The sequence below is a fragment of the Dendropsophus ebraccatus genome, chromosome 2 (genome assembly GCF_027789765.1).
Source record: "Dendropsophus ebraccatus isolate aDenEbr1 chromosome 2, aDenEbr1.pat, whole genome shotgun sequence".
Taxonomy (NCBI): Eukaryota; Metazoa; Chordata; class Amphibia; order Anura; family Hylidae; genus Dendropsophus; species Dendropsophus ebraccatus.
Window position 1 is genome coordinate 189,656,340 of NC_091455.1, and position 11,787 is coordinate 189,668,126.

General features: G+C 40.3%; 1 protein-coding gene across 3 annotated transcripts in view; it reads left to right on the forward strand.

The window, feature by feature from the left end:
- WDR37 (WD repeat domain 37) overlaps window positions 1-7,623 on the forward strand; it is a 110,028-nt gene extending 102,405 nt beyond the window's left edge. For all 3 annotated transcript variants that reach the window (XM_069958925.1, XM_069958926.1, XM_069958927.1), the window contains 3 exons: window positions 1,101-1,235; window positions 4,196-4,310; window positions 4,954-7,623. In XM_069958925.1, coding sequence (XP_069815026.1) covers window positions 1,101-1,235; window positions 4,196-4,310; window positions 4,954-5,085 — 382 coding nt within the window. In that variant the 3' untranslated portion in view covers window positions 5,086-7,623. The remainder of the gene's footprint in view (window positions 1-1,100; window positions 1,236-4,195; window positions 4,311-4,953) is intronic.
- The last annotated feature ends 4,164 nt before the right edge of the window (window positions 7,624-11,787 follow it).

An 11,787-nucleotide genomic window follows, 5' to 3' on the forward strand; every position in this document is an offset into this window, starting at 1 on the left:
AGCAGAATTTCCATTCAACACAATGGAAATTAGCTCTGCACCTATTTTAACGGCTGAAATTTCAGCGCTGATTCAGCGCAGAAATTCAGCTGCTTTTGCTCAGTGGGAACGAGCCCTAAAAGTAAAAAAAAAAAGTGTTATTAATAAAAAGCCCCCTCCCCTAATAAAAGTTTGAATCACCCCCCCCCCTTTTCCCATGTTATAAATAAAAATAAATAAATAAACATGTTTGTAATCGCCCGAACTATAAATTAATCACATTCCTGATCTCGCACAGTAAACTGCGTCAGCGCAAAAAAATCCCAAAGTGCAAAATTGCGCATTTTTGGTCGCATCAAATCCAGAAAAATTGTAATAAAAAGCGATCTAAAAGACGCATATGCGCAATCAAGGTACGGATGGAAAGTAAACATCATGGCGCAAATAATGACACCTGACACAGCCCCATAGACCAAAGGATAAAAGCGCTATAAGCCTGGGAATGGAGCCATCAGATAAAATAAGTTATACATGTTACATATCGTTGTAATCGTAACAGCTTGAGGAACATATATAACAAGTCAGTTTTACCCCAGGGCGAACAGCGTAAAAACGCATTGCAAAATGCTTTTTTTTTTTTTTTTTTTTCAATTTCACCGCAAATTAAATTTTTTTTCTGGTTTTGCAGTGTACTTTATGATAAAATTCAGCCTGTCATTGCAAAGTACAGTTAGTGGCGCAAAAAATAAGGGCTCATGTGGGTTTCTAGGGGAAAAAAAATGCAAGTGCTATGGCCTTTTAAACACAAGGAGGGAAAAACGAAAACGCAAAAATTGAAATTGGCCCGGTCCTCTAAGGGTTAAGAAAAAAAGCTATGCAGTGATCAGCTGATCTGTCTGTTGGCTTGCTTGTAGAAAGTCTATTTAACATCTAGTATTTACCCCCAGCAGAATAACACCATAACTTTTATTGGATGCAAGTTGCACATACATACAGCCATAGTCCTCTAGTTGCAGACCTTGGCAAAGCTCTTCCTGCAAGCTGAATGTTCTGTGTAAGGAGGCGCACACACACTTTTCATTAATGCTAAAGTTTAATTAACAATGTATATTTTGTTTCAGCACTGTGACCTCTGCTGTGTTCACGGTGGGGGACAATGTTGTGTCGGGAAGTGATGACCGTACTGTGAAAGTCTGGGATTTAAAGAATATGAGATCCCCCATCGCCACCATCCGAACAGATTCTGCAGTAAACAGGTATGGAGTGGATTGGGCTTAAAGGGATAGTTCACCCAAATTTTTTTCTTTCAAGTCAACTGGTCCCAGCAAGTGCCAGAGGTTTGTCATTTACTTTTAATAAAACATCTCATGTCTTCCGGCACTTATCAGCTGCTTATTTCCAGTCTGACACAGTGCTCTCTGCCGCCACCTCTGTCCATGACAGGAACTGTCCAGAGCAGTAGCAGATCTCCATAGAAAACCTCTCCTGCTCTCCAGGCTGGAAAGAATACACCACTTACTGCAGCTGATAAGTACTGGAATACTTGAGATTTTTTAAATAAAAGTAAATTAGACATCTCTGGCACTTTCTGGTATTAAGAAATGTTGTTATTATTATTATTATTATTATTATTATTATTATTATTATTATTATTATTATTATTATTATTATTATTATTGTTGTTACCTCTTGTCAGAGAAGTTTTTTAAAGAATTAAATTTTATGGCAACGTTTTTTTTTGGATGGTAAAATACACTTTAAGGCTATGTTCACACAATGTAAAAATAAGGGCAAAATATGTCCGTATTTGGATAAATACGTCCAGAAATAATGATCACGTTGATGTGATTTCTGGTCGTATTTATCCAAATACGGCCGTATATTACCTTTACCTTTAAGCTGGGTTCACACTACGTATATTTCAGTCAGTATTGTGGTCCTCATATTGCAACCAAAACCAGGAGTGGATTAAAAACACAGAAAGGATCTGTTCACACAATGTTGAAATTGAGTGGATGGCCGCCATTTAATGGCAAATATTTGCTGTTATTTTAAAACAACGGCTGTTATATTGAAATAATGGCCGTTATTTACTGTTATATGGCGGCCATCCACTCAATTTCAACATTGTGTGAACAGAGCCTTTCTGTGTTTTTAATCCACTCCTGGTTTTGGTTGCAATGTGAGGACCACAATACTGACTGAAATATACGTAGTGTGAACCCAGCCTTACGTTGTGTGAACATTGAAAAAAAATTCTGGGGCACGCTAACTTTTTAAGTAAACGTTGAGGGATTGTCAGTACTTGTCATTCAGCATGCCGCCATTGTGCAGCTGCTAAGCAGCCCTTATCCCACGGTGTAGGAATACATTATGATATTGTTCTGTAATCATCAATACTCACTTCACTGGCTCCAGACAAACTGTAATCACTTTTCAGTGCTGCAAGAGAAAGCAACATGGATCCAGTCTGCAGCTTTATATAAATAAAATTTGAATACACTTCATTCTCTTCCCAGCCAAGAATTCACAAGTGTGAAATAGGACAAGTGAATGAGCTGAGACATTAACGTAATGTGCTGCCGTTGCCATTACCAGGTCTTTCATTTATCACTACAGCTTGAGATGACTGCTTTTTGTTTGCTATAACCTTTTTCATTTGTTTGTTGTTGTAAGAAGAAAAAAAACGCTTTCTAAACATTTTTTTAATTTTAACTATAGTAATAAGGATGATGCATCTAAAAGTTCAAAACTGTCATACTTTCATGTTGCTTTAATCCTATGCCCCCAATATGTCATTGTCATTAGTAATCAGCTTACCAACCTTTATTCCCCTCCTCTGACCTACTCTTGTCTTCCTATACCTTTACCTCCTCAAGTGCAGAACTCCTCCCGAGCTGTCCCTATCCTTGGAAACTTACTTTCATGTCCTAAACGTCAACTTTACACTGTTTAAAGAATTCCAAGAGTCCGCATATTTCTATGTCATAATAATTTAGTGGAAAGCTGCTTAAATCATCTATCGCCAACCAGCAGACTAAAGAATAAGTGGTCGATCAATGGGTGCCCCAGTGCCAGGACCACCACCAGCCACGAGAATGGAGGTTCTGAAGAAGTTAGAAGTCTTGAACCATACTGTAAAAAAATATATTGCTGGTCCATAGTGAGCTTGCCAGACATTCACACTTGGCCCCTGTATTTTAAAGGGGTATTCCACCCAAGATCTAAAAAATGAAATGCTCTCAAACCCAGCTGGTCTTATTTACCAAGTCCCCTTGAAGTATTTTGAGCCATCTACCATCTTTTCAGCTTCCATAGTTCCTGAGTTCCAAGTTTTTCTAAAAGACTGTCTATATCCAAGAAACTACATCTCCCAGCATGCATTGCACTTCAGAAGCAACTGCCAAGTATCCACCTCATCTTGTAGTATCTGCCCATAACTGGCTCAAACTGCTTTTGCTTTACACTGTAAACAAAATATCTAACTATTTATTTATCTATCTATCTAGATTAAATTAGAAAGAGTGATAGATGAAACAACTATATCTCCTTTCCCCTGTACTGCTCAGAAGGCTGTCACTGTTTTTTTGTTTCCCCTCTCCTTGGTGAGGTGCTCACTGATTGGTGGGATGTCAGTGGTGGTTGGGTTACAGATGAGGTGTTACAGCTTGCTTCGCAGCAGAAGAGACAGATCATGTGACTTAGGTCTCAGAGGGAAGTGAGGATTTTTAGCAGCTCAAGGGTGTAAATTAGGATGTACAGCAGACAAACTGCCCAATTCATGTGATAGAAGCCTATTACTAATAAACTTAGATTATAGGTAGGAATTAAGCAGGGTTAAATTTTATTACGTGGCGTACCCCTTAACGTCCCCATACACCCTGAAAGATCATTCAGCCATTTATGCCTCCCGCCCTACCCATTATCTTTCCCAGAACAAAGTAGTTGGACTTTGATTTCCTGTCATGATCAACCCTCTTTCTCCACTGACATCCTCTGGTGGTGGTCTGTCAGGAGAGCCCCATAAACCTTATAGCAACAGCCGACATAAGGTGTATGGGGACCTAAAGTTCATCTTTTACATAAAAATCGCAGAAAATGGTTTGGATATTTATGTATTTTATGTTCAATAAAAATTCCCATTTTGAAGTGATTGTTTTATGTAAAGTGTTTGGACTGTATTTTTTTTTTTTACTCTAAAATCTTCTTTCCTCAGGATTAGCGTGTCTGTCGGTCAGCGGATCATTGCCCTTCCACATGACAATCGGCAGGTTCGGTTATTTGATATGTCTGGAGTAAGACTAGCTCGTCTTCCTCGCAGCAATAGACAGGTGAGTGGGATTTACCTAAGTAAAAGTTCACCCGGCAGTACTCACACAATAGCTTATTATAATGAGAGGCAAGCTGTCACATTGAGAACATAGGCCAGTCTGCAGGCATCTGGTTATACGTTTTATGGGAAGTTACAAAATAATTTGTTATTCTCTGAAACCTCTGCTTATTCTGCGCTAAGTAGTCAAGTGGGCGGTCCAACTAAGTGACAACTTTCTTTGCATGATCCTAAAGACATAGCTGTAGGACCGCCCACTGGACTCCTAAATTCTGACTAAGCCGAATTTCAATGAATAAATTAACAAAACTATATCAATCTGCTCCACTTCTACTTCTATATACCATGATTGGTACAGATTGAACTGCAGCCATAGACTGTATCCATGTTTTCAAGGACTTTCTAGGGCTGCATCCCTCTTCTTCAGCCACCGATAATCAAATGCTGAACAATTAGACTTGAGCATGCTCTGGTTGCGCTCTTGTAAACTAAATAGATCAAAATACCTTCTATAAATTTTGGACAGTCGCGCACCAATTATCAGATTGGTGTTTATTGAGCTTTATAACATGTTTAGAGACCTTTACGTCATTGTTTCACAGGTTTCCATTATACTGATCCTGCTTCTTTGATTGGCTTTTCAGGGCCACCGTAGAATGGTCTGCTGCTCAGCTTGGAGCGAAGATCACCCGACGTGCAATCTCTTCACTTGCGGCTTCGATCGCCAGGCCATAGGATGGAGCATAAACATCCCCGCATTGCTGCAAGAGAAATAAAACCTAAGAAGACATAAAGATGTATACGTATTGGGTGAAATTAGCATTTTTACCATGGACATTTTCCATCAGCACAGGCATCTACCGGCCTGCCGTCATTGTGAGATCCCCCCCCAAAAAACGAGTGCTTTGTAACCGTGTTCTCATCCCCCCTCATTGTGCATGATGCATCCGGGGAAAAGCGACAAGGCTGAGTCCTTGTCCTGATGTTTTAAAGATGAAATATTTCTTTTGGGATCCCATCACCGCCAAAAAGCGTGATCTTTATTTGTCATCCAGAGCACATTGTAGTGCTTATTACTTGTCACTATCAAATGTAGATGTGCAGTAGGGCATTACATTACTGTGATATAAATGTGAATCTCATGTAATTGTTGTGAAGGATGTAATCGTCTGCTGCATTTATACATAGGCATAGCTGCCTCCTGTACAAAATAAATAGACATAAAAGTAAATTAAAAAACCTGTTACAGAAATAAACTATGAAATGGAGTGTATATGTCACTCATGGCATAGTTCAGCATTATATAATGAATGCACCATAAAGCATTTGCTGGTTCTGCTATTATTTTTCTCCTTTTATTTGAGTCAGGCTTCAGCATTTTATCTTTTTAGGTTTTTGGTTTTTGTTTTAAATATATGTATATTTTTATTCTGTTCTTTGAATGATGTATGTTACAAAAGTAAGCAAAAAAAAAAAAATGTCAGCCACAATTGCAGGCGTGACGAATGCTGGGATTTGTTGTACTAGTTTAGAGGATAGACAATAAAATAGAGGGTCATTTTTGACCATTTTATACAACTTTACATCTAGATCTAGAACGGTTGTCCAGGATTAGGGGGAAAGCAGGGTCTATCATAAAGCAGGGTCTATTATCTTCCCATGTGCTTGGTATTACAGATGAGCTTTGTTCTCATGAATGGCGATGCCTTTCTTCTAATCTTGAATGACCCTTTTAGTAACCCGCAGTAACTTTGCCCATAATTAGCTTTAGAAGGGGTTATCCTAAAATTTAAAACTTATCACCTGTCCACAGTGTAAGTGATAAGTACTTGATCAAGTCCAATCGTTCGGCATTTCAATACCAGTGGCTAAAGAAGATAAGGCCCTATTACACGGAACGATTATCGTTTAAAAATTCGCTAAAACGATCGAAATGAGCAATTATCTGTCCGTGTAATAACACCCAATGATCAAACGACGAATGAAAAATAGTTCATTTTGATCTTTCAACATGTTGAAAAATTGTCGTTGGCAGTTCGCTGATCATTCGCATATTTGTTTGTGTAGTAAGTTGTTGGCCGATACAACATGTTGTGTGGACTGTCCTGAGGAACGATTAACGACGTAAAAACGATCGTTCATAACAGTAAGCAGTGAATGGAGTAACCTCAGAATCATTCGCTAAAGAATCGCTAGTTATCGCTAGCAAACGATCGTTATAGCGAATCTTTGAATGATAATCGCTACGTGTAATACGGCCTTTAGATGCATCCAACTTTATCAGCAAGCAGTACTCAAATGTCCAACAATCAGACTCAAGCATGCTCTAGTACTGATCCAGTGGGGATCCTACTGCTGGCATCATGCTGGTTACAAGAATAAAGCTACTTTGTCCCACAAGTGAACAACATGCACAATGCTGCTTCATTCACTTTGTTTAGAAGGTCCCCTCTTTCTTGTGATCAGTGGTGATCCCAATGATTGGCACTTCACTGATCAGACACCACCCATCCTGTGGGATAACTTAATTATATTCTACTTATCTTGAGTTTCAGCATGTAGTATACCCCATAACTGCATCAGCTTGGCTGAGTTCTTATAACACTATGAGATCTGCTTTTCTGTCTTCTGGGACATTAAAGGAGTATTCCAACATATAAAAATGTATCCCCTGTCCACAGGATAAGGTCTGGTCCCGGGGAGTCCGACCACTGGGATCATCACAGTCTTTACAATTGGCTCCCAAGTCTCACCTAGTTAGTCCTATTAGTTGGACCAGCCATAATCAGCCACTTATCTCGTACCCTGTGGATAGGGGATAAGTGTTATAAATTGGAATATGTTACAACCTGTGTCGTGTCTGGTGCAAAAGCTGCATGTCCCAGAACACAAGACAGCAATGTGTTATAAAGACACTGAACCAGCAGGGGTCACTATCAAATAAAAGATGAGTAGAATTCTAAATGCAGCTATTAATAAGATTGGGTCATAATTTGCTTATTTATCTAACTTTTTTGTCTAGGTGTGAATTAGAAAAATCATCCTGTCCACAAGATAGAGTATAAATGTATAATCACTTGGGAGTCTGAATGCAAGGACGAGGATGGCAGTCTAAGGGGCCTATTCCACGGAGCGATAATCTGCCCGATCGTTTATTTAGGTTCAAACCTAAAATCATCGTGCACCGACCACACATCGATGCGTGGAATAGCGATGCGCGGCGGGCAACCGACCAATTTCACAAGCACCATACATTACCTAAGCATGCCTCACGGTCCCGCGCGCAGCAGCAGTTTCGGTGCGGCCTGTCTTAGCTGACAGACTGCTCAGCCAATCACTGGCCAGTGATTGGCTGAGCAGTCTGTCAGCTCAGACAGGCCGCACCAAAGCTGCTGCTGCGCACGGGACCGTGAGGAAGAAGGAGAGCAGGAGAAGACCTTCAACATGTTTAGGTAATGTATGGTGTTTAAACAAGAGCTGCAAGGACATTGGTAACGATATCCCTGCAGCCCTCGCTAAACAATTATGAGGCTGTGGAATAGGCCCAGTAAATGAGTGCCGATTTAGCAGATCGGCGGTTGTTTACATTATTTATTGGGCCCCCATCGGCCCGTGGAATAGGACCCTAAGTCCCCCATCTGTGTGTGCAGCAGCTCTATTCGTGATCAGTAGGACTTACCACTTGGCCATGTACTCCTGTAATTGTGCGCCACTCAGGATTGGGGAAGCCTGTTCTTGTGGTCACTGGGGGGGGGGTTCAAGCTATCAGACCCCCAGCTATTATACATTTATCACTGACTGCTCTACGTCTTCTTCACACTTCCTAACTCTCCTCCTTCAGCCTGTTCTTGTGGTCGTCTTCACTGGGACATATACTCCTACCTTAGCCGAAGCGATAGACTATGCCCATGCCTTGTTTAGAGTTAATCTTTTAGTAGCCTGTTCTTGTGGAATTGAAATCAGGCTCACAATGGGATTTTCAATCACCAAAATATTAAAGCAAATTCAAAGCACTTTAGCTCCGAGATGCCGTTACGAACAATTTGTAACACTCCCAAATAGCGTTCAGTGACTGAGTTGACCTTCTTAGAAATGAATTTGACAACATTTAGAGCAATTTTCCAAAAAAATTAAAAAAAAAAAGCTAAACCGGTTGCATTTCATTGTTTTTCTGCCAAACTATTAGTTGCATCCTCCGCTTTACATTGCTGGACTGTTAGCGTTGCTATCATAGATTGTTGTTCTCCTTGAGGATTGACGACTAATTTGCTAACTGGTGCATAGTCATAGTCCGCAATAATTTAGCCGGCTTTCCTTTTTTTGAACATGAATAAGAATATAATGACACTCCAGGAGAAGTCTAGTAAATCTTACATCTAAATGATATGTGTATAAATGTATTGATGTATAGGTCATGTGTCATTTCAAAAAAGAGAAATAAATGCGTCCGTGTGAATCAAGGTGACGACACCATAGAAACCAGTGTAACCTCTGTTGGATCAAAATACTTTGTCCGTTATTGAAACCGATCCGTTACTCCCTTTTAATATAAGTCCACTTTAACGATATGGAAAGATTTGGTCTATTGGCTTCCAGTTCATAGACTAGTGATGGTTACAAGACCAACCATCTTAAAGGGGTTATCCAGCATTAGAAACACATGGCCACTTTCTTCCAGAGACAGCACCGCTCTTGTCTCCAGTTTGGGTGCAGGTTTTACAATTTTGTTCCATTAAAGGGAATGGAGCTTAATTGCAAACCCCACCTGAACTGGAGATAAGCGTCCTGTTGTCTCTGGAAGAAAGAGGCCATGTTTTTCTAACGCTTTAAAAGAGCTTCTGTCATCCATTGGTTATAATGGAGTACTAGGTTAGTCATCCAGTGGCGTAAAATGGTTCTATGCTTTAGCTAATGAATGGAGCCTGATACACAGAATCTTCCTCCATTAGGTCAATGGATACAACAGGGCTTTTTTTTTTTTTTAGAGAAGACAACTTACCCCACTGCTTTGCCTTGGTTTGGTATAGTAACACTTTATTAGGTTTGTCAGGAGTGGCAAGAATAGCCAAAACGGTGTACAGTCCATTGGAGTGATCCAGTATATGAAGTTTTACCACATTGTACTATGAAGTCATATCATATGTACATGTATGTGTATATCTGTGTTCCTTACTGTATACATAATAGTGGGCTTCTAGTGAGTCTATAGACTAATCCCTCCCATAAACTAAGGCTTTACTCTTTTACACATCTCTGAAAAACTACAAAATTGGTCCTTTCACAAGTTTCGTTGTGGTCCATATCCACACAGACAACAAGGGACGACATTTACAAACTTTTTTTGCAAACATAGATATTTTTAGATTTTTTTACTTTTTTTTTTGCAAACATAGATATTAAGAAAGGAAACATTATGGGGATTTTTTTTTCTTTGATTTTCTTTTGATGAAAGATGGAAACCTAAATCCAGATGAGGTTGTGTGAGGTTCAGACTGATGCCTGATGTTTGGCTCTAGAAACAGGTTTGCCAGTTTGCATTATATCTTGTGATGTTCCATGTTTGTATATGGTGTAGGCGATAGGCGCTGTTAGCATGTTTTATATACTGTTTTATTAGTCTAGAGAGAATATTTAGAATTACGTATTCAAAAGGAATGACATCAAAGGGAATCTGTCAGCTGCAGATCATGTGACGATCTGCACACACGGTTACCTCTGATGACACAAGGTACCTTAAGAGTAAGTTCACTGTACAGAATCGGTGAGTAGAAATGATTGAACAGTGCTGATGTTCAGGTTCGTACGAACTCGAACTATCGGTATTTGACTCCAGCAGTCTTTCCATTCCCTGGGGAAGGTAAAGACAGCTCGAGTCCTGCCCAGGAAAACAGGAATACAACCTATAGCCCAGGCTGTATTCCTGTTTTCAAGGCGGGACTTGGGCTGTCTCCACCTTCCCCACGGAATGGAAAGACTGCGGGAGTCAAATACCGATGGTTCGACTTGTACGAACCTGAACATCGGCGCTGTTCGATCATCTCTATTGGTGAGGAATTTCAAGTTGAGTTTGCGAAATTCTGGCTGTCCCATTGACTGAATGCGATTTCTGCCATCCACCCAAAGAATTGACATGTCTGTTCTTTAGGCGGTTGCAGATTGTACTTGAGTCAGCGGCGCAAACCCCACTTGAAATTCCTTGCTTATTCTGTAGTGTGAACATACCCTTAGTGAAGTTGTCAGTGCTTCCAAAGCTTGTCTGCAGCCAAGTATCAAAGTGAAGTGCAACAGGTTGGCATGCCTCTTCTCTCCTTGATTGACGGGGGCTTGGCTTCCAGTGCTGGTCTCCTAATCTCGCATACATCATGGGTAAAAATAACACTGAGTTTCCCTGCTGTGGACAGCGGCCTCAAACACTCACAGCACTTGCATTGCTACCTGTATCCTGGATTTGGAGATAGCGCTCTGCACTGGAAACCGAGCTGTGGCAGATGATCAAGAAAGGACAAGGAATAAGGCTGTGGTGCTTCAGGGGCTCTGGGCCACCTATTTCACCTTTAACTGACCTAATGGAAGTACAGACAGCACTGCTGAAGGTACCATGTGTATTATTGACATAAGAGCTATGTAATGGTGTCTGCAGATCGTAATATGATTTTTAGATGACAGGTTCCCCTTTAGACTTTTAGGACAGAATGTAAAATATGTTCATAAAGAACATCCTAAACAATGTGTCCATTGAGTATAGAGAGAGAAAATCCTTATTTTTCAAATATAAGTTGAGTTCAGCTTGTATTTTGTGATGATTTATGCCCACAGATTAAAATAAGTATCAGTCCAACATAGAGATGAGCCAACTTATCGTATGTTGGCTCATCTCTACTTAGTAGTATGCATGTTGTTTAGATGGGATGGGGTTGAGATGAGTTTTTAAATAATAAGTTAGGAGGAAGACTGAATCAGAAAGGTGAAATGCAGACTGTGGTAGCACCATAGACGATGCCGGTGAAATCAAAGGGATCCACTATCAAATATCCAATGTCTTTAGCCAAACTTAAAGGCCAGGATCTACGGACCTTGTGGGAAGCTCTAGCTATCTCTGTTCTAGGCCGCTCTGTAAGGAACTTAAAGTTCAATTTAGCACCACAATTGTCACAAAAATGTTAAAAAATTTTATGATATCCTTGCCACATGATAGAAAAATTACAATTAATGTTGAGCAGAGTTGCCAAACTGTTGGGGTCGGTAGCTTTCTCTGAACCCGAACAATTGGCATTTGGTGCCTGGAGAGGTTAGATGCCACCCTAGGAAGTTCTGGAAACATAGACACAGGCTGTATCCATGTTTTCCTGGCAGCACTAGGGCAGCATCTAACCTCTCCAGAAGCCAGGAGTCAAGTGTCGAGTGTTTGGGTTCAGAGACCGCTGACGAACCCAACAGTTTGACAACTCCACTCAACATGTAGAATGAGTCTGAGACCA